This window comes from Rhipicephalus sanguineus, chromosome 7 (genome assembly GCF_013339695.2).
Source record: "Rhipicephalus sanguineus isolate Rsan-2018 chromosome 7, BIME_Rsan_1.4, whole genome shotgun sequence".
NCBI classification, from domain to species: domain Eukaryota; kingdom Metazoa; phylum Arthropoda; class Arachnida; order Ixodida; family Ixodidae; genus Rhipicephalus; species Rhipicephalus sanguineus.
Window position 1 is genome coordinate 63,981,502 of NC_051182.1, and position 27,664 is coordinate 64,009,165.

Consider the following 27,664-nt stretch of genomic DNA (forward strand, 5'->3'; position numbering starts at 1 on the left):
CAAGGAATCTCAGAAGGTGAGCTGAAAAAAAGAATTCGTGCGGGCATTGAAGCCGGGAGCAGCGGCAGGCCGGGACCAAGGCGGACAACTCGAAGCACATGGAAAAAACTGAATATGGCCATTACACTGCAACACAGCGTCTTGGAGAGGACAAAAGGAAGCAAAAATACACTAAAGTGATAAATTGCTGAAGAATGATGAAACATCTACCATGTACGAGGAACGATATGCGCAAAACACATGAAGGCAGCGGCTAATAGTGAGAAGGGTAATTCCTTTGCAGGGACGGCCTAATGAGTTTTCTGATTCATGTTGTCACTGCAGCGGCTCTTGCACTACTTGCTTCTTCTTAATCTCCGCGTCGGAACGAGCGCACAAATAAATAAAGTAAACCTGGAGCGCGTGGCCGGGATGCAGCTCGTGACATAAGGTATTCTCCCCCAAGTGTGACAAATATGGGGTGGAATTTTATCGTACTTACCGAGGAGCCTTATTGTTAACAAGTAGTGACTGAGGTAATTTGACTGGTAACACAGTTCGTAGCCGTCTTCAGTCAGCCTAACCGCTTTGGAGTCTGAAACAAAGGAGAAATAAAAATAACTTTACACTTTGTAGCTTGGAACGCTGGTCATGGAAAAAGAAAATAAGGCAAAGCACATCAACTCCTATGCGACATATGAAGGCCAGCAAGCATGTTACTTATAGCTCCTGTTTATTGCTGACACGAAACAGGCTAGGATTTGCCGGTTATATGGGTAAAAGCAAGCATTCAAGCTTGAAATGTTTTCGCGAGGTGACAGGGCTGGGCCACACGACAGGAAGCTCAAAGACGAACTCCACGGCCACGGAACGGCCTCGAGTTCGTGGGCCCACATTTGCCGCTTACTTTTCTAGACTCAGTGGCGTGCAGTTGGGGGTGAAACCCTGGAACGCAATGAGCCGGCAATGAAAGTCCCAAGAATCATTGGCACACCGACTTGAGCTCTCTGCGTCAACCGTGTAACTTATTGCAAGACTTTAAACGCACAAATCGCTACAGATCGCAGCGGCTCAGACGAACAAGTTTTCAACTTCCCGCGCTCGTATTTGCACGCCCTGTCTTTTAGAATGAATACTTGCCAACTAGCTCAGCTCAAGAGTGGTAAGCTGGGCTAGTTGGTATGTATTCATAATGATAAACGGCGCGAAAAAACCATACACAAAAGGAAAGAACAACACGGGACGAGCGCTGGAACGATGCTCAGCTCTCTTATTCTACGTAGCAGTGTGCCATGATGCGTAGCACCGGCGACCGATCTGATTGGACATGTCCAGTCTGACAGCGAACAACGTCTGCTTGTGTTACAACGTGCTCCTTGTTGGCGTGAGCTGCGCTGCAGTGTTTTTGTAGCGTTAGCTACACTTGCCTAGCCACAGCAGGTTTCGCGGGGGTCATCATGAGCCGTGCTGCGTATGCGCGCGCGACTCGCCGCTGCTGCTCTGCGCATTCGAGAGGGGCGACGTCGTAGCCATGGCGCGAGCAGCTATTAGATACGAAGTATCTTAAGGCGGAGCTCAATCCGGTAGGTGGTGTGCGGCGTGACCGCCCTTACTGCGCATGCGCATACCCTCTCCATATACGTCCTCTCCACTCCCCCTCACCATTCCCCCTGTCATCTACCGTCTCCCATTTTTCCTCTCCACTCACCTTCTCCCATTCCCCTCTCCACCCACCCTCCCCACTGTCCCTCTCCCATCCCCTCTCCCATTACCCTCTCCACTTCCCCTCTCCCCTCCCCCTTTCCACTCTTCCTCTGAAATGCGGGCTAGACATGCCGAAATTCTCTCCTGCGCAACGCCCGATGAGCTCGAGCGCATGCGCGTCCCCTCCCCTTCTCTCTCCTCTCCTACGCTGCCCCTCTCGCCCCGCCTGTCGACCGCGTTCCCGCTCGCCCTGTGAGAATTAACGGCCAGGCTAGATGGAAGATACGACGCGCGTAGCCTCGCTCTTCGCGTTCCACGACGCGAGCTCGGTAAGCATGCCGAACGAACGCCAGACGGACGCGATCGTGCATGTGCTCCGGCTTCGCATCTACTCATGGTCCCCTTAGCGGGAGATGGTGTATTCGCCTTCGTTGTGCAGTCGCCGTCTGACAGTGCGCTGTGCCGCTTGATAGCGCCTCTGACTGGCGTTTGCAGGTGGGTACCGCCATGGAGAAGGAGAGCGCAAAATGCTGCTCAACGGCGCAGAAGAGCCAAGAAGCTTATGTCATCGGATCCCGAAGTAGTCGCCTGGCAATTAGCGCTTAAGCGTAAGAAGAATGGACAGAGGAACGCTAAACATGCTGCGGAAAGCTAAACGTGCTGCGGAAATCTGGAAAGCTCAGAATAATCAGCTGAACCTTTGCTAACGCTACGTATATCCTGGCATAGCCGCGCTAGGCCACTGCAAATTTAGGGGCGAAGCTCCTATAGCGGCACCCGTTCGTCCCTCGTAGCGTAGTATGTAACCAGTCTACGCTTTGACTGGCAAAGGTGGTGCCGGTGGGAGATTTTTCCTGTGGCGTTGTTGAACAATAAAAAATTCGCAGCGTTAGCTAAAAGCCGACTTCTTCTGTCTCTCATTCTCATTAGCAGCCATTCTTTACCTCCAAGGTAGTGCTGGTGAGATTTTCTCCTGTGCGTGATTAAACAATAAAAATTTTGTCAAAACGCCGTTGATTGATGAAATAAACCAACAAAAGACGCCAGATGTTTTGTAAAAGCAAAACGAAAGAACGCCAGATGTTTCTAAGCAAAACGAAAAAGACGCCAGCTGCTTAACGAAAGACGCCAGATGCAATGGTTTTCTAAACAATGAAAATTCACAGCGTACATGTAAAATTAAAGTGCGCTGCAAGTCGTCATAACTCATCGAACCTTTAGTATAAACGCGCCCGATCATCACGTCGGTGATGATGTACTGGGCAGAATTCACGGAAGATTCACGGTTACCGATGAACCTCCGCAAGCTTCGCCCACTCATCATCATTCACTCCGTGGATATGCTGTGATTTTTTTCTCGACGTTTCTTTTCTCAGACACCATGAATTTCGCGAGCTAGCTGGCGTGCCCGCAAATCTAGGCATTGGTGACTTGTAAAGCTGTGAGGTGGCGCCTGGCGAGCGGAGCTCGTCCCTGTGTCGTACTCGCGTTATCCGATGAGCGCCGTGATCCGCACATCACCCCTGAAGGCACATTGCCCGAGCTTATCGGCGACTGTTCTGAAATATTGTTAGGTTTGTCCGCATGACCTTTGCAGCAGATTTTTTTTGCGGTAAAGGAGAATAAAATAACGGCTGGAAGTGTGGAGGCACATGGCATAGCAGATGTCAATCCCTGTTGCCGGTGCTGATTGCGGAGGGCCACGGAGCTTCCGTCGCCAGTGATGGCTGGGCGTTCAATGAGTTAAGGAGGCAAGACTTTGCTGATGAGGAGAGCTATACGTATAATTCCCCATGGGTGCCTTGGTGAGTCACTTAACTTGCTCTGCGAAGGTTTGGATGAGTGCTGTACCCTGAACAATGACAAAGAACCGTTTCAGGGTCCCTTTCTTCTAAACTCGTGCCCACGCATTTCTTTGAACATTGTTTCTTTAAGCACTATTGCGTAGAGCGCGTCGCCGTCGCTGCTGCTTCAGGAGTTGCGGTGTCTTTCAGAGAGCGCTGAGTGCAACCGAGGTTCTTGACTGAAATGACGTCCCGTGTTGCTGCTGTGAGGCGGTTGCTCGGAATCGAGATTCAACTTCTAGGTTGCTTCAGATCAACAAATGGAAGTTACCAATAGCGATTCGCTTTCGCTTTCCTTCAAGAAACGCAAGAAATCATATGCTGAATGGACGACAGCTGTTGACATCATTTTTCGCCGTCTGAGTCACTCATTTATTTATTTATTATTATTTATTATTTATTTATTTATTATTTATTTATTTATTATTTATTTATTTATTTATTTATTTATTTATTTATTTATTTATTTGTTTGTTTATTTATTTACTGAATACTGCGGTCGAAGACCATATCGAACCATTTCGGATTGGTGGTTACGACTTGTGACGTTGACCCTCCAAACATCGATGGTAACTATCGCCGGGCCACCACACTTTGATAACAAACTAAATGATAGAGCAAGCTTGGTTTGAACCCGAAGGCAAGTTGAACTGCGATGGCGGGTAACTTAACCACTGGGTTACCCGTCCACGCTGGCAAGATGTGAATGTATTTGAATAATATGACTGCGTTGTACTAACGGTGTGAAACAAACCAAAAAGGAGAACGCTTTCTATGAAGGCTTCGCTTGGAGAGGAACAAAACCCTCGATAGGATATGTCATGCGGACATGAACACATCAGCAAAATTGCGAAAATTTAGTACCAAACTCGCGTTTCGGTGGTCGCGGGGTCTGAGGCCCCGGGGCTGTTCCAGACGACAGACAACGTGCTCTGTCTCATAAGCTGGCGTGGAAGGTGCAAGCAAGGCACATGCTCGAGCAGCAAAACATAATTCTGTTTGTAATATAACTGACGAGGTTAAGACGTTTTAAATGCGAAGCATTTCTTAGCGAACCTCAGGCACTTTGGCCGTTTCTATCTACGTATCTATCTATCTATCTATCTATCTATCTATCTAGCCGCCTACGGCTGGGCGCTCTCCCCGGTCGTCTCCATAACTTCTATTATACCAAAATTTGCCCAGCAGGCGATCACTGTATGGCGAACACGATTCACTGGTCATGACATGAATAACGCAAAATACCTGTCGCGTACGTCATGAAACCCTTTCTCTCAGTCATGTGTGGCACATACCCGCATACCAAAGTTCACGTTATGCGGGCATGTGCCACAGTTGATACAGAGTCTCAACCAACACAGTAACCGCGAAGACAAACACATGGACACGCAAGGAATGTGATAATAACAATAATTGTCGGGGTGTTATGCTCAAAACCATGATCTGATTATGAGAGACGCCGTAGTGATGGGCTCCGGAAATTTTGAGCATCTGGTATTCTTTAACGTGTACCGAGATCGCACAGTACACGGACATCTAGCATTTTGCCTCCATCGAAATTCTACCGGCCTCGGCCGGGATCGAACCCACGACCTTCGGGTCAGCAGCCGAGCACCTTAACCGCTACACCACCGCGGCTGACGCAAGGAAAGCGAGGAAGCTGAATACAGGACACCCCTGGAAGACGCTCAACTACCATCCACTCGTCCTCGTGGTCCGCAACATGGACCACGTGGATTACGCAAAAACCGGGATCAATGCTTCCTATAATAAATTTGCCCAGAGAACCAGGCCTCTCATGATTACCGGTGACTTCAACATTGATTTTTCAAGACCCAACAACGCCTTGTTTTTCTACTGCGTGAAAGACGGCATGGATGTGGACAGGGCATCAAAAGACCTTGCTGCCACGTCCACGACAGGAGACACCATTGATCCTTTCATTGTAAGAGGCATCCAGAATTTCTCCCAGATGTACTATATCTCGAACTTCACTACACTTAGGCCCCTCGTAACCGCGATCACGAACGGATCCGATTAACAAGTCCGGTCCAGCTGTTGGTGCTTACTGATCAAGGTGATGATCACCTTGTTCAAGAACTGTCAAGAACCCCTTTGACACATGCCCACGTGTTCGTGAAACGTGCGTGCGTTCTCCTTCATAACGCACAAGTATAACAACTGTAACAACTGCAACTGTGACTGTAACGTACGTGCAGTGCACCTGCGCGCGCCACTCGGCTTTGTATATATCTAAGGTAACTTTCCTGCATGAAGCTTAGTTGCGAGTAACGCCTGTCCTATCCATCTGTGTTACTTCTTTGTCTTGTTAGGATTCGCGCTATCCAGTATCGAAGCATATAAGCACTACATATCAGCTTACCGCGTCTTGTGTTGGTAACACCCATTCTGCTGTTGGCATCGTTACGCAACTGGATGCAAACAACTAGTTAAATAATACATGTGCGACTCTTCAACATATGAGTGTGTGTATGCCACTTCCACATTTCTCTAGCATCATCTGTAACGTTTCGCTAAATGTGAAAACTTACGTCACAGTCATCCCGCGCATGCTTCGCATAACATCGATTCCCACGGTACGAGGGATCTGGCGATTTTTTTTTGGCATGTGCTACGTGACAGCGATACTTAATATGCTAATTACGGTTCGCATGTAATTTTTTAATTAATGCATCGGCAACAGCTAATAATTGTAGCGGCGAGGCAACATGGCAGCGACTATGCAGAAGCCACCGGCTGCTTGCCCACTATCTAGTTAACAGAAAAACACGGTGGAAGCATCTCGCACTGGGGGCAGATGCAAACAGCATGCAAACAGCTGTATTCGGAATGAATACAGCGATTTCACTGAAATCGAGGCCAACTCGAAGCGCCCTTCGTCACTCGACCTGCGCTCGCCAAGCGCGTTTTCACACGTGCTACATGTTTCTGTGAGCCAGACTGATTCGTTATTTTTATTTCAGTAAACTGTGCGATTTACAGAAAATTGCCTATGACTATAATGATTACGCGTGATTAGTGCGAGATTTTGCTGACGGACGGCGCAGGGGTACCTAATGGCCCCTTGCGGCTTCGGTCCGAGGCTCGTACAACTGCTGCCTTCTAAGAGGCCGTCGCCGTAAGCTTCCCTACGGAGTTTGTTTTATGGACCTGAAGTAAGTTTGCGTCGTGTGGCGGGAATATCAAAAGCACTTAGCAGCATGTGGATTACCGTTTATTCGGCAATGTGCTGTGTAGTCATACCATCCCTGATTGCCTCATAACTTCTAATTTCGTCGGAATGTTCGGGACTATTCTACCATGTACACAAAATAAAATGTCAGAAATAATAGGTAAAATTGGCCGGGGCCCCTACTAGGAGACTCAAGGCCTTTCCACCTCTCCCTGATGTATTCCTTGCCCTTCACTGAACGCTTATTGAATATCCGCGTATTGTTGTCCAAGTGAAGCTTGTACTGACTGACTTTTGTAGCTGGTCAAGTGTTATATGTGGCGCAACAAGAATAATTATTAAAAACAAAATAACTTTTCTTTCGGGGGCTGGATTCGGTCCCGGTTGGCCCCTGTCCAAAAGCGAGTGCCTTGAACGCTGTCACACGCCCATGCTTGCGCATTGTCAACTAAACTGAAGCATACGAATGCGTTCTACCGACGATGCAAAAACAATTAGGACACTTGCTGTGGGCGCCTCATTGAATATTTCGTGTTGGCGGAATTAAAGCGTTGTCTTGGACAATGTGTACGGTCGATTCAGGAATTGCACATTTCAGAAAAAATTCAACTTGGAGAAAATTGAATTGCTAAATTGCGTTTGCGTGTTGGGCGGTTCTACAGGCTGAAGGCGCTGGGAAGAACGCGAGAGACGCCGATTGACCCGAGAGGAGGAACCTTCGCTTGGCCTACCATTATCTTTTTTTCACTCAATCGTATCGGTGCGAAGCTCGTTGCACCACCTTCAGAAAGGGCCCAACTTTGACCAAGCGACGATGACCTGCGATAACGTCGTCATATGTCACGATAATGTCACAAACTTCAGCGATATGTGGCGTCATAGTACGTCACAAATCAACCAAGAGCCGTCCTTCCTTGCGCGGCTGTAGTTTTTGTAACGCACACCGCATTTTCAAGGCCACCATTTCATGAAGCACTGAAGGCAAAGCGCTACACGCGACAATTAAACAATGCCGTCATTGAAATATGGGCGTCTGTTGGCCATCATTAGCTGCACGACTCTCTACAAAGAACTTAGTTCGTTATATCCGATAGTGGTTGTGACAGTAGATATAAAAATCCGTTCTAACAAATCGACAACGGCATGAGCGAAAATCGTACACAGATTTATTCGAGGCTTCAAAGCCAATATAGACAGGCAATCCCTACTAGTCTCCTTGGGGCATTTTCGGTTCATACGGTGGAGCAACCAGTTTTTTGTTCTTTTCTTGCTCTGGACGACGAAAATTTCTTCAACTTTTCGAACGATTAAAAAAAAATTGCAGTGGCTTAGCTTGGCTATGCCAGGATATACGTAGCGTTAGCAAAAGTTCAGCTGATTATTCTTAGCTTTTCAGATTGTCTAGGATTATTAACCTTCTTCTGTTCATTCTTCGTACGCTGAACCGCTAATTGCCACGCAACTACTTCGGGATCCGATGAGATAAGCTTCTCGGCTCTTCTCTGCGCCGTCGAGCAGCATTTGCGCTCTCCTTCTCCATGGCGTTACCCACCTGCAAACGCCAGTCAGAGGCGCTATCAAGCGGCTCCAGCACAGTGTCAAACGGCGACTACACAGCGAAGGCGAATAGCTGCGCGCGCGCTGGCATCAATACGTCTGCCAGGGCTACGACGTCACTCTGGAAAGCGCAGACCAGCGGCGGCGAGTCGCGCGCGGCGGTGGCGGAGTCTGCGCGCGCGCCGGCGCCAGTTTGTCTGCCGCAGCTACGACGCCACTCCTGAACGCGCAGACAAGCAGTGGCGAGCCGCGCGCGGCGGTGCCAGAGAGCGCGTGAGATGCCAGCTCCGGTGACCCAGCTGTGTGACATCACTGATACTCGCGCATGCGCAGCACGGCTCATGACGCTCCACGCGAAATCTGCTCCGGCTAGGCAAGTGTAGCTAACGTTACAAAATGTGGCTGTGATTTGCTTCTGGCGCTGTCTTCAGACGCAAACCGTGTGCCTATTTCTCGCAGCAGACATAGCGGCGGTTCTCGCGTTTTCGGTTACAAAGAGAATAAACGTGGCCGAGACGAGGCGTGACCAAGCAACGGTGGTCGCTATAAACGGCAATTCGCTCACATTTAGCGGCACAGTACCTGTGACGATGCCAGCGTTGTTGACGAGCACGTCGAGTCGCGACTCCCGTCTTCAGAATGTCATCGCAGAAGTGGTTCACCGATTTGAACGAGGCGAGGTCTAGCTGCTTGACGACCACCGACTGGCCCGTGCTGTCCAATATCTCCTGGGCGGCACGCTTGGCCTTGTCCATGTTGCGGCAGGCCAGGATGACGCGTGCCTTTCTCCTTGCCAGCGCCATGGCTGTGGCCTTGCCGATGCCTGTTGTTATGAGTGATTAGCACGACTCCATGCGAAGCATTTCTTGCAAGAATGGCCGCACGTCTATAGGGACGGCACATCAATGACGCCAGCGGAGCTACGCGAAAACGTACGTATTGTGCCAAGCACATGCTGCAGCGCCTACGTGCTACCTTTATATATATATATATAATATATATATATATATATATATATATATATATATATATATATATATATATATATTATGAGTGAACAGGAGGACTCACGTACCAAATGTAGTTTTATTAACGTTTGGTGTGGGCCAGCCTTCGTCAGAATGAATGCAGTACAGGTGACAGACACTATTTATAGGTGTGTAGCTTCACACTGGCGCAGTGCACCAAAATCAAACGTTCTGCGCATCGAGAACAACAAGTTATTGGCGCATGGTGGACACAACACTGCGAATAATAATAGGAAAACAAATATATCGCGTTAGACAAGAAACCGCGTCACTGGCCAGTGAGATACCACGAGACACGAACATATCAGATTCATTGGCGCCGTGCAAAGCGTGCATAGCACAGGAGCGCACTCTGCGAATAGCATCGGGCAAAACAAAAAGTTGAAAAGGACACTTTCTCTAAGAATGCATGTCCAGTCCAACAAGGGCAACTTTGTGCCAGCATAGAAGTGTGCACTGTATACTCTGCAAGTACGCTAGCCAGCTTACCCGCGTTTTGTTTAAGCCACTAGAAAACGTGTTGAACTTGCCAATTAAAAATGACTCACGCGTTTCGCGCTTATATTGTGATGTGAATCCCGATTCCAATATAGTCGCCGTAAATGATTCAAACGTATGCCCGGTGCCGGCGACGTGTCTATATATTGGCAAATGAAGCACGGAGTTCACATGCGCCTTGTGGTTGTTGAAACGGTAGCGAAATGCATTTTCGGTTTGACCGATATACTGCAACTTGCAGACGGAGCACTCAGGCAAATAAACTGCGTTATCTGTCTCACACGTGTAATAGCCACGAATTTTCAAGTTGGAACTATTGGCGGTGCGACAGTGCTGGTCGCAATCTGAATGCATACTTTTCATCGAGGTCTGCGACATGGATGGCAACAAACGTGTGGAATACAGGTATTTTGAACTTTGGAGGACGTAAAGATATCCTGCATATTACTACAACGCTGATACACGGCGCGGGGTGTCTCTGGAAAAACTAAGTGCTCGCTTTGATTCAACATGTAATGTTTCTTCAGAATTGCTGCTGCATCAGGAGCTGACACGCTAGGCGTGAGTACAAGGTTAGCGCTATGAGGCTACGGGGACGTTTCTCTGCGTTGATTAGCGTTTACCGTCAAGCTTGTCTGCGCGTGCCACGGCGTCATCTGAGCGGGCTGCTTGCTCTGAGAAAATGTGTTTGAAACGGACAGTATGGGATGCTTGATTTAGAATGTTTAACGTGGCTACTGTTGAAATGAAGATATTGCTGTTGGTGGAGGCTTCTGATAAAGCTTGATGAATAGGTTCGCGTTGATTAGGCATATAGCGACGTCAAGGAAGTTAATAGTTTCCGCCGAGTAGGCGTGCGTGAAGGATATGGATGGGCGAACGTTATTAAAATCTGATATCAATGCGAGAAGTTGAGATTTACCATGAGGCCAAGTAAAGAAGATGTCGTCAATGAACCTTTTGTAGAATAGTTGTTTTCAATGGCGACTGCGTAAAAATTAGGTGCGCACCATTAGCACCATTACTCAGCACCATTACGTGCGCCACAGCCTTGTGTGGTCACGTGACCAAGCTTCCTCTACTCCGACGTCACTGCCCAACTCGGCGCCCAGAAACCGAAACCGAGAGTTGTTCACATAAATAAGGCGATATTAAAATATTTAGCGAGAATGCATGAATCTTGGTGCGTGTATCATGCTTCCTGGAGCTATAGAAACGTTTGCAGCAAAGAATGCCCAAGCCATAAATTTGGTTGCACCCCTTTAAGAGAGAATAGTCATACTAAAAGATATTTTCAATTGTCCAGTCACTGTTTCAGTTACAGTGCCGCGAAATCTTCAATTATTATTATTATTATTATTATTATTAACATTATTATTAGTAGTAGTAGTAGGAGCAGCAGTAGTAGTAGCAGTATTTTATATTGCTGTAATTTCTGCAAGTGTAACTGGGTTCTCATTTCTTAATCCGGTATATAAGTTATGACTCGCGTTGTTCACGCTGCCGGTTTTATTTAAATCCTGTTTCTAACAGCGTTACTGATAATTTACTGAATGAGTGGCCGGGAACGTCAAAGGGACACTAAAGAGCAAAATGATTCTCTCATATCAGTAAAGTACTCTTTCGCGATACCAAAAACACCACGCTCGCTGCGTCAGAAAACGCGCAAAAACAAAATGTGGGTGGCGACGCCACCTTGAAGTTTCCGCACCATTCGCCGTGACGTCACATGTTTTCACGGCGCCTACTAGGGACTACGTAGTTCCTAATCGGTAAAAATGAAGTACATTGTTGTCTGAGGGGGCCATAGACTTAGCATACCAAGTTTGAGGTAATTTTGTTTAGCCGATGGCGCCAAAATACGAAAAATACACTTTGAAATCTGTGATGTCATGCGGGGAGATTTCGGCGCGAAATTTAAAAATGAAACTGTGAACTTTATTTTCTCCTCTTTTAATAAGCCTATGATGGCGAAATTAACGACATGAATGTTCTCAGAGCACGATTATCGATCTAAACCTATTCAATGTTTCTCTTCAGTGTCCTTTCAAGATGTTTTGATAGAAGTAGTTTAGGGGCTCTGTGATTATAAAAAAGCAATCCTGAATAATGTTTCTGTTTGCCCGATGTATTGCATATTGCACACACTGCATTCGAGTAGATACACCACATTCGAGGGATCGCATGTTAGATTTGCTTAGATTGTGTGGCGGTTACTTTGCTTGTCTCTCGTATCGCCTTGCATGCAAGACATCGCGCCTTTAGACAAGGTCGGCATGAATTATTAGGAGGTGAAGTATTGTTTTGGGAGTGCGTCCTTGAGGTTGCGCGATCGTCAGTAAGCGACACCATGAGCAGGTGCCTTTACCGGCCCCCGGCGCGCACTACCCTCGCTATATACTCTTTAGCCGTACGCGTCGAACACCACCGCGGGTTCGAGCGCTGCGAGCTGCATGCAGGGCGCCGCGTCCTCGTTCGTCTCGCCCCGTGTACTCTTCGCACTGCTGCGCGCGAAAACTCGGTCCGGCACCGCTAAGGGACGGCGAGCCGTCGCGCGCAGCGAGGGAGACCCTAGGCGACACTCTCCAAATTGTATGTGACATAATTACACATGACTCCAATCAGCTAATACAAGTTACAAACTATATCGATTAGTAGCCGCGAATGGCACACCTATCAAACAAACAAAAAATTGCAGGGGCTTAGCTCGGCTATGCCAGGATATACGTAGCGTTAGCAAAGGTTCAGCTGATTATTCTGAGCTTTCCAGATTGTCTAGGATTAGCTTGTCATGCTTACTGCTGCTCCAATGACGCACATTCGGCCACATCGTTCAAAACCGGTAGACCTGGCGGCATGGCCGGGTAACGATACCCATTAGTAATGCTAAAGAGCGGAATGTTCTGCTTAACGAGAAAGTTCTTGCACGTTGTACAAACCCACGCCATGGTTTCACCCCACTCAGGCGCCGCCACTAAACTCAACGTTTCACGCATGGCACTACTTAGCGGCGTCAAGTCTTTCATGTGCCAAAGTCTTTCACACACGTCGTACACGTATCCAACGGATTGTTTATGAAGTCCGTCTAGAAGGTCCAATTCGCACTGGCGTTTTCGCTAAGTTTCACAGTATAGCCAGTCGATCGGCGAGCCTTGACGTCATCGACGGCGTCTCGTTGTTGCTGCTGCTGAGGTGGTCGGGCACGTCGCTCAGCATCCTGGCGACGCCGCTTTGCTAGACGTTCCTCCCTTTCCTCCAGTGTCCCCGCAGCACGTTTAGCCTTCCTCTGTTCATTCTTCGTATGCTGAACCGCTAATTGCCAGGCAACTACTTCGGGATCCGATGACATAAGCTTCTCGGCTCTTCTGCGCCGTTGAGCAGCATTTGCGCTCTCCTCCATGGCGTTACCCACCTGCAAACGCCAGTCAGAGGCGCTTTCAAGCGGCACCAGCGCATTGTCAGACGGCGACTGCACAGCGAAGGCAAATAGCTGCGCGCGCCATGGCTACGACGTCACCCCTCTCGAATGCGCAGGGCAGCAGCGGTGAGTCGCGCGCGCTGGCGCCAGTCTGTCTGCCCGGCTACAACGCCACTCCTCCCGCTCTCCACTACCAGCAACGGCGAGCCGCGCGCGGCGGTGGCGGAGAGCGCGTGAGATGCCGGCTCCGCACTCATTCTTGCGCATGCGCAGCACGGCTCATGATGACCCACGCGAAACCAGCTCCGGCTAGGCAAGTGTAGCTAACGCTACAAAACAAACCAACAAATAAAGAAGCAAGTTTGGAGAGCCGACCTACTCTTCGGCCAGCACTCTCGCGATCTCGCACCCCAGAGTAGAAGAAACAGAATATACATAGGAACAGTTGAGAGAAACATACGGTGCACGATCGCGAGGCGCTGCCTCGGGACTTCGAGACCGCGGAAGGGAGCGCGCGCCTGCCGAGGCCGGGGCCCCGACAAGACGACGTAACCGCCGGCCGGACAGGCCAAATCGTATACGCACCCTCCGATGTCATGAAGCGGTCTCCCGAACCCCGTCGCGCACCCCCGCATCTCGGGCGAGCGCGAGGAAGGTCCGAATCCCGCCAAAAAAAGGCCAATGGGACACAGAGTAAGACTTTTAAGGGCGGGGCGGCAGCGAAGTGACGGCGATTTATGACTACCTGCCACCCCTCCGGTCGAGAGGAAAGAGACACGAGAATTCTCCAAGGGAAGATGGCGTCGAGCCACTGGTGTGGACGCATGAATTCCCACAAGCTGCGAGGAGACAATCGCCCATCTTCTCTGTGAGTGTCCTCGCTTCAGTGCACCAAGAGAACTGTCCAAAGTGTTTGATAGACTTGAAAATCGTCCATTGTCGGAGGAAAAGATCTTAGGACACTGGCCAAAACCGTCCTCGGCACGGAAAGCTTTGAAAGCGTTGTTGCGCTTTTTGCGCACAACTAGTCTCAGAAACAGATTTTAAGCAGTGTCGTTTATCGTATTATTGTTCTTTCTTCCCTCTGTTTTGCAACATCTCTTGCCTATCATCTTTCACTCCTCCTTCCCCTTTCCCCAGCACAGGGTAGCCAGCCGGTCTGAGAACTGGCTGATCCCCCTGTCCTTCCGTTTTTCTTCTCCTCCTCCTCAATATCTATCTATCTATCTATCTATCTATCTATCTATCTATCTATCTATCTATCTATCTATCTATCTATCTATCTATCTATCTATCTATCTATCTATCTATCTATCTATCTATCTATCTATCTATCTATCTATCTATCTATCTATCTATCCTCCTACGTCAGGGTGCCCTCGTGATTACCTCGTTGACTTGGTGTAGACTAAAATTGGCCTAGGAGGGTAAGAGGGTTGGACGAATATCACTATATGGTCATGACATAACGTGAATATCCTGTCGCGTACGCCGTGAAAACCGTTTCCTCCAGGCACGTGTGGCACATACCCTTATACAACGGGGCAGTGGTATAGGGTATGTGATCTTGGTTATTTAAACACGAGGGCGTTAAGAAAAATTGACATCGGCAGCGTTGACCCGACTAATGGAAGGAATAAAAGTCTGGATCCCAGCAGGAATTGAGCTCAACCATTCTGCACTGCAGTCAGGTATTCTACCACACAGCCACGCCAGGTCTTGAAACTTCTTTGGAAAAAGACCCTATGGAGGCGTAATGTCGGTGCAACGCCAATTGCGGCTGCAGTGCTGGATATCTAATTTTATAACAAATCCATAAACATTACATACGTACTCCTTTTGTACAGGGATCATGTCGGGTTAATGTCAATTATGGTTCTAGTGTTGGCTCCGCTTTCACACCGTAATAAACATCACATTTGTATTCCTGTGATTAAGCAACACATATTAGGGCGTTGTTAGACCCCGGAGGCATACGCTAAGGTAAGGAACTTTTACGTATGATATTCACACAATATCGCCGTAAAGTGCACTCCGTTTCGATAATACTGACGTCTGTGCTCTATCGTGAGTGATGACGTTACGTCAGACCATAAGTTACCCTCTAAACCCCAGTGTAGTCGACGACGGGTAGGGGTCAGTTGGTTGTACAGACGGGTCCACTCTTAAAGGGAACACTCGCGTTGCGGGTATGTCCGGATATCGCTCCCCTACAACATCATTGTGGCTTAGATTTGCCTAACACTGCTGGTGGTTGACAGTTCTGAACCCTTATGACTGACTATTAACATGCAAGAACAGTCTTTCCACGTGCACTAGCCGTTAGGGTCCAGCAGAATGAAAGTTGTCCATTCGAGTGTTCCCTCTAATAGTGGACCGTACTCTACATAGTGAAATTTTAAGCGTGCTACTAGGACAGGAAAGACGATGAAGAAAGAACCACAGGTGACAAAACAAGCGCGAACTAACAAATGTTTATTTTACCAAATATATACACACAAAGAAAGGGGTAAAACATTCACACATGTTGCGCAAGAAACACATGAAGAGATATCCGATCCGCAATCTGACACCCACGGGTCTCCCTCCTCCGGGTGAACGACACCTCCTTATCTGTTAAGGTTACTGAAGAAGCGCTAACACAGGTATCAACGTCAGCGCGGCGCATCGTGAAAGTGTCTGGTGTTGGGCCTGTTGGTACATAGCTTGAAAACGAGGAATCCAGCCTTCAGCACACACGTACACAAGAAGAGAATGAAGATGAGCGTGTGTGGCAGTCTTTCTTCTCTTCTTGTGCACGTGTCTGTTGAAGGTTGGCTTCCTCGTTTTCAAGCGTCGTGAAAGCTTCGACAGTTTCCCTTTCTGTTGAGCTTTTACGTCGCGATAAAATCATGGCGCAATCGAATTTTGGATGTCACCTGCTTTAATGAGAAGCCATCATTTTCAAGTCCCAAGTCTTGTTGACCTCTTTCGCTAGCAGCTCAATTGACCTATCGAAGTCCCAAGCCTTGTTGACCTCTTTCGTTAGCAGCACAATTGAACTACCATCCAGGTTCGTTAGCAGTCAGTTTGAGATGCCGTCCGGGCCTGAGGCCGACGTGCTATACTTCAAGTTGTGATGTACTGCCCTAATTTCGGATTCAGTGGAGGGATGATCGAGGTCCTTTTCCGTGTCACACTCTATGTTGGGATACTCCTCTGAGCTTGCTGCGCCTAGTGGGAGATATCTATTCGCTACCTCGTCTAAGAGCGTTTGTTCTGTTCCTCCCTTTTGTCTGTGTTCGGGAATGAGACGGTACAATGTCTGTCTTTGAATAGATTTGGTCTGCATGTCATTTGGCATGTGTTTAAAGAGATGCCATTTTCCCCGTCTGCGCATGCATCCATCGACAGCTGAAGAGATTTCATCCCAACGTAGCCTAGCTAACTCGGTGAAGCACGGTTCGCTGGAACGGCAGGTGCACCCTCTGGAACGCGAGCGGCTCCTCATGGCGTTGCGTAGCTGGCATGACGGAGCGGTCTCTCCTTGAGGCGCTGGAGTCACGTGGCTGCTTTCCTCGGGCCACCTGCGTCTTCTCGGCGCACCGGTGGCGTTGGCGTCTTCTCCTTCTGATGACGTAGGGAACTCTTTGCGTGCTCTGTCTGCAGTGGGATGTGGAACTCCTCATAACGAACACAACGACAGCACCGATGATCTTCCGCTGGTGATTTCTGTTCCCAAGTGCGCTACGCTACCACTTGCTGTTTGCATTAGGGCAACGTCGACACGATGCCCTAAACCTCCGCAGCCGTAGCAAACCACAGTGTATCTCCTGTATAGCGTGCAGCAAAAACATGCTCTAGCCTCCACTATATAATAGGGCACCTTCATACCCTCCAACAATACTACCACGGCCATGGTGTTCTTGATGCTTTTGGCCTCCGTGGCTCCTGTGTTGCTGTGGTTCACGATTAATGCTCGCAGTTGAGCCTCCACGCCGACGCCCTTCATGAAACCATTGCACGTGTCATCGGGTAGGTACACTAAGACCCGGTACGCACTTTCACCTAGTCGGTCTCGCTGTGCCTTTACGTAGGCGCACGCATTCTTCTCTTGAGGAGTACACACCACACAGATGTTTTGAGTGCCGTTGGGACAAATGGTGGCCTCTTCGATTTCGGCCCCAGCCATGGTCGCCGCCATGCCAGCGCTTGCTCGAAACCTATTTAACTGACCGTGGTCACATACAGGCCACCTGGCGATGATGCGATTCGTGTGCTTGAGCAGTTGAGAGAGCCTCGAGTTGGCAACATTGTGCTGGTGCGCGCTCCATGCGGCAGCGGTGCGGCCTCCGTCCACCACGTTTTGGGCTGCGATCGCAGGCAGTAAGTCGCCACTCTCATCGCCTCGCGAGGCGGACGCCATTGTCCGGTGATAGTACCGTAACGAGCCTGGTACCAACATATCGAAAGCGACCGAGGCAGTGAAGGAGAAACTCGGCAGTCGCGCCCATAAAGTCGCGGTTCAGGTAGGGAGTGACGAGCCTGCGGATGAAATCCAGCCAGTTCATTGGCAACCTGTCGCACGAGGCTTGCATTCGACTCAAGGTGAGCGTGAAGAGATGGTGTGTCAGTGGCAATAGCGGTAGATAGCAGCATTGCGTGGGACGCCAACTTTCATAATTCTGTCTGCCTTCCTTAGCTAAAGCTTCAAGCGGATCGTGGACGATACACTTATAATGATGCGTACCTGATGAGGCAGTCGCTGAAGAAACAGCTACCTGAAAATGGTAGTGTCAGCTGACGCTGAGTCGTTGCCAAGGAGGCGTCGCATACGACGAAGCCTCTGAGTGGTTTTGACCTTCGGAGGTGAGCACAAGTTTCATGCGATGCTGGTGAGACTCTGTCGTGCGGTGAAGATGCGCTGCCTTCCAGGCGTGGTACGGATTCTCAGCCGCTGGCTGCAGAAGGATGTCTCGTACGACGGAGGCGTTCGATGTTGTGAGAGCGCCGATAACGCAGTCGCACTTTGACTGTTTCGAGACGATAAGATTTCGCCGGAAAAGGGCACTCAAAGGTGGCGACCCAAAGAGCTGGGTCTGCCGGCAAAAAGTCTGGAAGCTGAAAGTTACAACATTCAAAGCGGTGGCGTCTTGTGGATGCGACATAGCTTGCCTTGAAGAACGTTGCATAGGAATCCAAGAGCGCGGTGTGGTCGCGTAGCAAGTTGCCGTTGGAAAACGTTGGGGTCACCACTTGTAGGTCATTGAGTAACACACTCAGTCACACTACAGAGTGATATATTTCTCTATACTCAGACTTGCGACAACATGGCGATCGGCGAGAACGGCACACTTCGCGCGCACTCGACCTTGTCGTCTTTCTTCGAGCCCACGCACAGAAAGGAGGAGGCGCTACACCGAAGTCATCCGTCCGAGGCACCCTGTTTCGTCTTGAGAGATTTCTTCTCCCACTACGATCTCAATCTTGGGCTAAAGCGCCCGTGGTCGCAGGGATAGGCCTAGGCCTACCCGTGCTGCCTCCCCAAGGTTAGGCCTACCGCATTAGGGTTAGCTCTGCCGCGGTTTGTTCGGAACTTCACACACTGGTTAGAGGGAAAAAAGTCACCCGCCATGAAAAGTTGTATAGCCATGCACGACGTATGTGGAACACTCGCAGTCATGGCTACTAGCAGCGCTAACACTCCTAGGTTTTTAAATGCGCATATACCCCATAAAGTGGACGGCAGGATGACCACCGCCGTAGCTCAGTGGACGCCACTGAGCTACGGCGCCACATTTGAAGGTCGCAGTTTCGGTCCCTGCCGGCGGCAAGTTATCTTTTCGTCCAATATACTTTCTTCACATGTACATAATAAATACTACAAATAATATGACGTATACTTTCCTTGGCTTTTTTGTCTATTAGTTATGCCTATTGTTGTGTATAGCAAAGAAAAACGAGCCCTTAAAATTCCCCTTCTTTCGTTCTTGCAGAAATGCTAGCTCTCATTTTCTACTTCAACCTTCCAAAAAGGGTCAAACGGATAACCGAAGAGAGTGAGGGTGCCGTGACCCTCTTTTGACTTTTTTTCCCCGCAGAGTCTGATAAAATGTTCCATCTATCACGAACAACATTTATTCATAGTAAATTAAAGAAAGGACCATGAACAAGAAATGTTTATCATAATTCGGCAGATGCCACACAATGTGGGAGTTAATTTCATGCGAAGGAGTAAGCGAGTATCAGTCTATGCTGTATTTTCCTTTGTTTTCAGCCAAGCGTTTTGCGGTGAATCGACGTTTTTGCGTATTTAAGTAGCTGTGCGCATTCCGAGGGCTTAGAAGGCATTTGGACTGCACTGGCTCCTAAAGGGTAACTTATAGTCAGACGTGACGTCGATACTCACGTTAGAGCACAGACACTGATCTTATCGAAACGAACTGCACGCTACGGAGCGATGATGTACTGCACAGCATAAGAAGCGGTCGTCAACGCATTCAGTTTCAGTTTATTGATTTCAAAAGGTAATACAAGATTAGCGAATATACAGGCGAGGGTCCCAAAGTAAAAGAACTGTAGTGGGACCCTCGGTTCATTATACAAGCATTGTAGGTAATAACAGCAGCAAATGAACAGACTTGTTAGAAAAATCACAGCATATCCACGGAGTGAATGATGATGAGTGGGCGAAGCAACGGAGGTTCATCGGTAAACCGTGAATCTTCCGTGAATTCTGCCCAGTACATCATCACCGACGTGAGATCGGGCGCGTTTATACTAAAGGTTCGATGAGAGTTATGACGACTTGCCGCTCACTTTAATTTTACATGTACGTGAATTTTCATTGTTTAATCACGCACAGGAGAAATCGCACACACGCACTACCTTGGAGGTCAAAATCCAGTGCCTATATATGCGGGGTGGTCAGTGAACGGTTGTGCAGCGCGAGCGGTCCGTTTTTTCAATCAAGACGCTGCCGCGACGCTGCCTGCGTCGGCGCCGCTGCACCGCGAGGCAAGATGGGGGGGGGGGGTGGACCGTAGGAAAGGAGAAAGAGGGGGGAGCGTAGGAGAGGAGAGGGCGATACATATCACGTGCTGTCGCAGCGCATTGTCTTTAGGGAGCCTTCATGTGTGCACGCCCCCTCCGTTTTTAAGACTGGTTATGGGAGAGGGGAAGGGGTAAGGGAAAGGGGAGAGGGAAAGGGGAGAGGGTAGAGGACGTGGGGAATGGTGAGGGGGAGTGGGGAGGAGGTGTGGAGAGGGTGCGCATGCGCAGTAAGGGTGGTCACGCCGCACCACCACCACCACCACCGGACAGATACTGCCGTTTACTGCCGGCTGCCGGGAGATACGCCGGACAACGGAGACGTGACAAGGTTAGACGAGGAGCTACGCCCCTAAAAATCAAAACATATAGATAAAACATTTCAATACAGATCAGTTAAACATCAAAAAAGCACAACAAAAGAAATTCAAAGTACAAGCAAAAAAAGGTCTTTTAGACAACAGCCATGACGTGGTTACACTTAGTACAGACAGTGATGTCTAAGGTTACTTTTAAAGACTGGAAGGGAAACACAAGATTTGATAGATGTAGGTAAATCATTCCAGAATGAAATAGCAGTGAATGCAGAGGTTTTTTTGCCGTAATTAGTGTGAACTGTTCGTAACAAGAAATTCTTATTAGCTGCAAATCTCGTCAGGTTTTTATTCTTGCAATACATCACGTGACACGAGTGGATGCATGAGGTTGTTATGAAGCTTTTTGTGAAATAAGAGGACTATGTTGTACTGGAACAAGCGAATGACAGGCAAGATATTGAAGGAGTGGAGTAACACAGAAGCATTAGATTGCATGGAACTAGAAGTGATAATGCGTATTGACGGATTTTGGATATGTTGTACTGATGACAAGTGACAAGCGTACGTGTTCCCCCATGAAACGATACCATAGTTAATGTGACTATGAATGAAAGCGAAGTACAACGCTAGAAGAGCCTCACGAGAAAAGAAAGGGCGAGCTTTGATTAGTGCGCGGATGCCAAACGAAGTTTATGCTTGAGATGGTGGAAATGACAGCGGCAATGTAAGTTTAGAGTCAGATGTATGCCAAGAAATGTGACGTCTTCGCAAGCGGGTATAGAATGAGTCCCAAGCGCTAAGTCGGGAATAATTGTTAAGGGCCTTTGAGCAGTCTTAAACACCATATATTTTGTTTTTGAAGGATTAAGAACTAAGTAAGTAAGAACTAAGTAATGCTGCACCAGTTCATGATGTTACTCAATGCAGTATTTAGCCGTGAAGTGAGAACAGTAATAGATTTATCAGATGAAGATATGGTGGTGTCATCGGCGTATAAAATGCAATGATCGTTGTCGGATGAATTGAGAAAATCCGGAAGATCGTTAATATATAAAATGAATAGCAAAGGACCTATGACTGAGCCCTGTGGTACACCCTGGTTAATGCATTTAGTTGCCGAGAATGTTTCGGCTACGCGTACCGTATACTGTCGGTCAAGTAAATAGTTTTTTAAGAATATTAGCGCAGGACCAGTTATACCGTAACACTCAAGTTTATTCAACAGTACTTGATGGTTAATTGTGTCAAAAGCTTTAGTAAAGTCTAAGAACACAGATCCTACGAAATTTCCTGAGTCGATGCATTTTTAATGTAGTCAGTTAGAGACAGCACAGCAAGATTGGTGGAACTTCCAGGGCGGAAGCCAAATTGGTTATTCTTTAATAAATGGAACTTGGCTAGGTAGTTATTAAGACGTTTCACGAATAATTTCTCAATGAGTTTACTAAGGCAGGAAATAATAGCAATTGGATGATAGTAACTAATTGTTTGTCACATTTTTTAAAAATAGGAACAATCTTGGCATTTTTTCAAGAATGAGGAAATAACCGTGTAGAAACATCAGGTTAATAATATTACACAATGTGGCTGAAATAAAATGTGCAACTAGTTTTAAATGTCTCACAGAGATGCTATCTAAACCAGGTCCGGTATTTTTAAGACTGTTAATAGTGGAAAACACTTCATCTGGTGTAACTGGTAACAAAAAGAAACGACTGTGGTGTGCGGCGTAAAGTGCTATGCAACTGCGCAACGTCGATTGTTACTAGAATAAACGGAAGAAAAGTAGTCCGAGAAAGCATTCGCAATTTCATTCGGCTCCGAGAGACTTAGACCATTATAATTTATTTTGGTAATGGGGACATCACCAGACGACCTATTAAGAAAAGAGTTTAGCAGCTTGCCACTGGTTTTTGGGGTTGTTTTATCTGTACAAATTTACTTTCGTAGTAAGCTTTTTTGCCCGTTTAAGCAAATGTTCAATAATTTACAGTAACATCTATATCATCTAGCAAGTGCAGTGTTTAAAGGGCTGACGTTTTGTTTTCTTGTGCATGTTTCCTTCGTCCTTAGAATTTTTAGAAGACCAACCTTCATCCATGGGTTGTGCGGGTATTTATATTTTTCCTACATTTCACAGTACGCGTATTACTCGAAACTGCCATCAAAAATAAAGAGCAAAATTTATTTAGTGCTGCTTCAGGATCATGCATGGAATTTATTGGCGACCAATCAATTTACGTATGGATTCAACAAAGGCATCCGCATTAAACACGGAAGTGTAGTAGTTGCTGTCGTTTACGGGCATATCAGTAGGAAATGTAAGACAGATTGGGAGTGATCGGTTATGCCAGTATTAGCAACCGCGGAACAAGGCGATGGTGATAAGTATTCCTCCGGGGTCATCAAACCAACACTTAACCATAGCATGCTGAGTCATTTAGCACATACGTAATGTTAATTACATTGTTATCAAAGCGGATATCGAACACTTATACCGCGAGTGATGGTGCCTCGAAATGACGCCTGTACAGGGTCTTATTCCGAAGCAGTTCCAAACACTGGCGTGGCTTTGTGGTAGAACGCCTAACTGGCATGCAGAATGCCTTGGTTTGATTCCGGCTTGAGCAGCGACTTTTCTTTTTTGCACAAATCTGAATTCTCGCTCAGCGAAAACGATGCCGACTCCAGAAGCAGCTTCGACACAAGCTGATTTGCCATCACGCTCAGATTTCCCAAGTCTGTTCTCACCATTCCTGGGGGATTACAGACTCTGAATTACGTGTGGCGCATACCCGCATTCCACTGACCGAGGTATGCGGGTATGGACCACGTCTGACTTAGGAAAAGGGTTTCATGACGTACGCGACAGACATTTAGAGTTACTCATCTCATGACCTGTTAATCGTGTCCGTCATACACTCTTGTGCTCCTGTGCCTATAGTCAGCGTGTACTGAGCTCGATGGCACGTCGTAATGGGTACAACTACAAATCGACACAGAATGCATACCACAACCCAATACTTTCACAACGATTGACTTCTTCACATGTGCAATGCTCAGCAATGTCTCCTCAAACGGTCGCAGAGTGATATTTGAAACTGCGAGACTAGACTTACTAGAAGTTTGAATAGCACGACTGAACGCGACAGAGAAGAACACGCGCACACACAGCGCTGTGCGTCTGGTACTAATTCAGAATTACAAATTGAGGAGTATGCGACACAGCTCGCTTGCCAACAACGGGGAAAAATCCCAAAGCATGGACGATCACCTGGAAACTTGGAAACTTCTGCGGCATTTATTAAGCCCTACCGTGTCCCGCCTCACAAATAACCATCATATTAACAACTATTTCACTCACACGAAGCTCAACTAAGCGCCCTTTTAACAATCTCCGCGACAAACACCTGCCTTCCGCGTATCGATGCAAGGGACCCAATATATCGGCACACCAAACAATGGTCTCAATACTCCAATGGCGGATACTGCCAACCTTCGCATCACATCAATGACAGGCCCTGACTTGTTCAATAACAAAAAACTTCCTCGCAGCCTAGATGACACCTGAATCACTGCCCTAACAAACCGCTGCCTTGACACCGGTACCCTGCCGGCTGCGTGCAAGGAAACTAAAGTTATCTTTGCTCCCAAAACCGGTGTGGCCAAGAGGAACGCAACTGATAAGAAATTATAGCATTTCGTAAATCCAGCCAATATTTCAAGCTTGACATCGTTATCCCAAACTCTAGCCTGGACGTTCAGGCAATCTTGACTTCCATGGAGCTTTCAACGACGTGAGCCACGTCACTATCCTGACCAAACTAAGTGCTATATGCGCTGGCCAAGAAATTCTTAATTAAATATACACCTTTCTTTCTTACTGCACGGCCACTATTCACATTGGGTACGAGAATTCTTCGTACTACTCCTCGGGGAGTTTCGGTACGCGTCAAAAATCACTCTGATCCCGTCTACTTTTCAATCTCACCATGATGTCTCTGGCTAGAACTCTGAGATTAATCCCAGAACTCACATTTTCCCTTTATGCTGACGACATCACTCTCTGGATGAAAGGAAGCTCCAACGGTCACATTCAGAAGACGCCTCGGAGTGTCGCTGAAAAGATGTGCGCGGGTATCATGCACCTGATAGATCTAAACTGCTCCTCCTCCCGGCAATATCGCGGCTCTGAAAAGCACATCTCAGATATACAGAACACTAAGCAGTACACCGTACGAAATGTAAAGAGGCAAAGGGTGCCTGGGCTATACATAGAACGAAATCGACTAAACACGCACACCATTGAACCATGCCGGATATCCAATAGGCACGGGGGCTGCGAGAGGCAGAACTCTTCTGCCAAGCCTTCGTCCTGGACATTTATTAAAGACGATAGTCTTTCTTGGGGAACTTAAACGCAGAAATTTTGGTCTGTCTGTCTTTTAAGAGAATTTTATTTCCAGATCTATCTTACATAACTTATTGTGTACACAAAAAAGATATACAATGTTGTTCATGCGTATGTACAATGCAAGCTGTTATGTACAGCGAAAATAACTTATTTGCGTATGCAGTGATGTTCATATGTACAATGCAAAAATTTGTACAACAAAAACGGCACATTCATAATGTTCGAGATGATGAAACTTATATAAACAGTAAAGGCTCTGTGTACAAACAAAGGAGTCTTTCACAATGTAAGGTGATGTTTTTGCATCCACCTATGAGGACAATTTGCTCTCGTGCTCAAGAACAATATTTCACAAAGAAAGGACATGTTTCTGATAAAGAAAAGGAGTATTCACACTGTAGTTTCACAGTGGTACAAACTCTAGCCCACCTCCTCAGTAGGGGAGGAAAGGCATGGACACTCTGTTGTTTTTAACAATAATGAATCGCGTAGACCAGCGTCGGAGGAAAGCCTCCTCTCCCAAAATAACTAGTTCTTCATTGAGATGCATAAGCATTACGTTTTCTTAACCGATGTAGCAGAGGAAACATGCTCTCTGAGGGCGTCCCTCAGATGAGCCGATCCCCTCCTGCTTCATAGAACGAAGGCTCCAATAGCCATAAAAGTTCGACAAAAATATCCCTGTGGCGAGACTTCCACTGCATACTTATTTGAAACATACTGGTCACCATGCGCCAAAAAGTGCGCGCTACAATGCATTCATGAAAGACATGGTGCAACGTTTCGACACGGCCGCATTGCGGACATGTGGCGGAGGGCGCCACGCCCCACGCCGCAAGGCGGTCGGCCGTCGGTAGAGCCTCCCATTCCCTAAGCCAGTTGAAATCACGGACTTCGGCGGGAGGGACGTGTTTCTAAAAGCCCAACGTCTTCTCGCGCGGCATTTCCGGCGCTGTTCGTCAGTTAGACTTTTGAATGCTATTTGTTCACTCAAGTCAGTGGGAGACATTTCCATCAGTTCTTGAACTGGAAAATCATTCGCTATTGTTGCAAAGATTTTATCACATGCGTATAATACGCCGGTGGCTGTTCAGCAGCTGGTCCCGTTTCGTTTGTTAAACCGAAAAACCTTCTAGAGTGCCTAGCAGATATACTACGAGTTGCCTGCCTCGATACGATGAGTTTTCTAAAAGTGCCCATGTGTTTTTTAGAGCCAACATGCGGCACATTACATCAAGGTTTGGAATACTGAGCCTACCCATTTTACTGGTAGGCGGACAAGGCTCTGGAACAGCTTCAGCGTGGCCATCCCAAAAAAAGGAGCCACACGCAGTGGCCACTCTCAGCAAAACCGACGAGGCGGTCGAGCAATTCTGGGCTACATAAAGCAGTGGCGCTGTTATGCTTGATTTGATAAGATAGGCTCTTTCAGTGAAAGGTAAGTGAAAGTTCTGGCGATTTCAATGCGTCTGTCTACTTTACGTTGAATCTCTTTCCATGTGGTGCGAGCTACTTCACCAGTCGCAAGGAAGGTTACACCTAGGACTTTAACTCCTTGGACGATTTGGACGCCATCAGGGAATTCTTCAATGTGCACTCCAAAGCACAATGCCTTGCTTTTTTCCGGGATTAAGACGTGCCCCCCGACAGGTAGCTATAGGTGTGAAATATTCGCAAGAAGGCTCTATAACTATCTATGTTCCCAATAAACAACGAGATATCATCGGCGTAGGCCGCCACTTTCACTTCGCCCAGGCCTGGGAGAGGAAAACCGCGTATCGATGTGCATCTCTGAATTTGTTGCTATAATGGCTCTATACACAGTACAAAGAGTATTGCGGAGAGGGGACAGCCTTGTCGAATACCTCTGCTTACTGCAATAGGTTCAGATGTATAACCATTGACTACTAAGGACGCTTCTAAGTCAGTGTAGAGCAAGCGGAGAACTTCGGTTAAAACGTGCTGGGAAGCCCGTAACACCCCAGCACAGCGAAGAGATAGTTCCATTCGACACGATCAAAAGCTTTTTCCTGGTCTAAGGAAACAAAAATGCCAGATATTTGTGTTCTTGTAGCGTACGTGAATAAATCACGAGTCTACGCAAGCGAAGAATAAATCGTACGGCCTGGAACACAACATGTTTGTATGTCGCTTATTATTTCCGGAAGAACCGGTAGTTATGCCGGTGTGCAAGGATGGCTGCCAATATCTTATAATCTGAGTTAAGTAGGGAAATGGGCTTCCACGCCTTTGGATCGGACGGCTCTCCCTCGCTTTTAAGCAAGAGTATAACTCGGCTCTCTCGAAACGTATCCGGTCTGATCCCTTCGGCAAGAAGCCCATTTAGCATTATCGAAAGTGGACGTGTATTTTATTAAAGAAGGTTTTGTAGAAACTTAGAGGTAACCCGTCAGGGCCAGCGCGGCGGTAGTGTTCATGTGCTGAAGCACGAAGCGTAATTCTTCGAACGTCACTGGGCCGCACAGACCATCGCGAAGCTCCTCCGGTATGCGGGAAATTCCCGCGCAAACTCGTTGACTGTGGTGGCATGGTTCACGTCGCTCGCGTACTCCGCCGTGAAAAGACTCAAAAAAATGTGTTTCAAAGACCCTCATTATACTTCTGCTCGTTTAGACTGTTCACCGTTCGGCAACTCAACGAAAGGAACATGCATTTGTTCGCC

The 27,664-nt window shown here is 47.6% G+C and overlaps 1 protein-coding gene across 1 annotated transcript; it reads right to left on the bottom strand.

Moving 5' to 3' along the window:
• Window positions 1-480: 480 nt before the first annotated feature.
• Window positions 481-9,097, bottom strand: LOC125759196 (retinol dehydrogenase 14-like). The gene is made up of 2 exons (XM_049417606.1): window positions 8,860-9,097; window positions 481-574 (listed from the first exon to the last, which is right to left on the bottom strand). Exons 1-2 carry the CDS (start codon window positions 9,078-9,080, stop codon window positions 559-561), a joined length of 237 nt encoding a protein of 78 aa, XP_049273563.1. The 5' UTR covers window positions 9,081-9,097; the 3' UTR covers window positions 481-558.
• Window positions 9,098-27,664: the final 18,567 nt, after the last annotated feature.

Bases quoted from the DNA above. Each gene is read 5' to 3' on its own strand.
- LOC125759196 (XM_049417606.1), bottom strand. From the start codon at position 9,080: ATGGCGCTGGCAAGGAGAAAGGCACGCGTCATCCTGGCCTGCCGCAAC.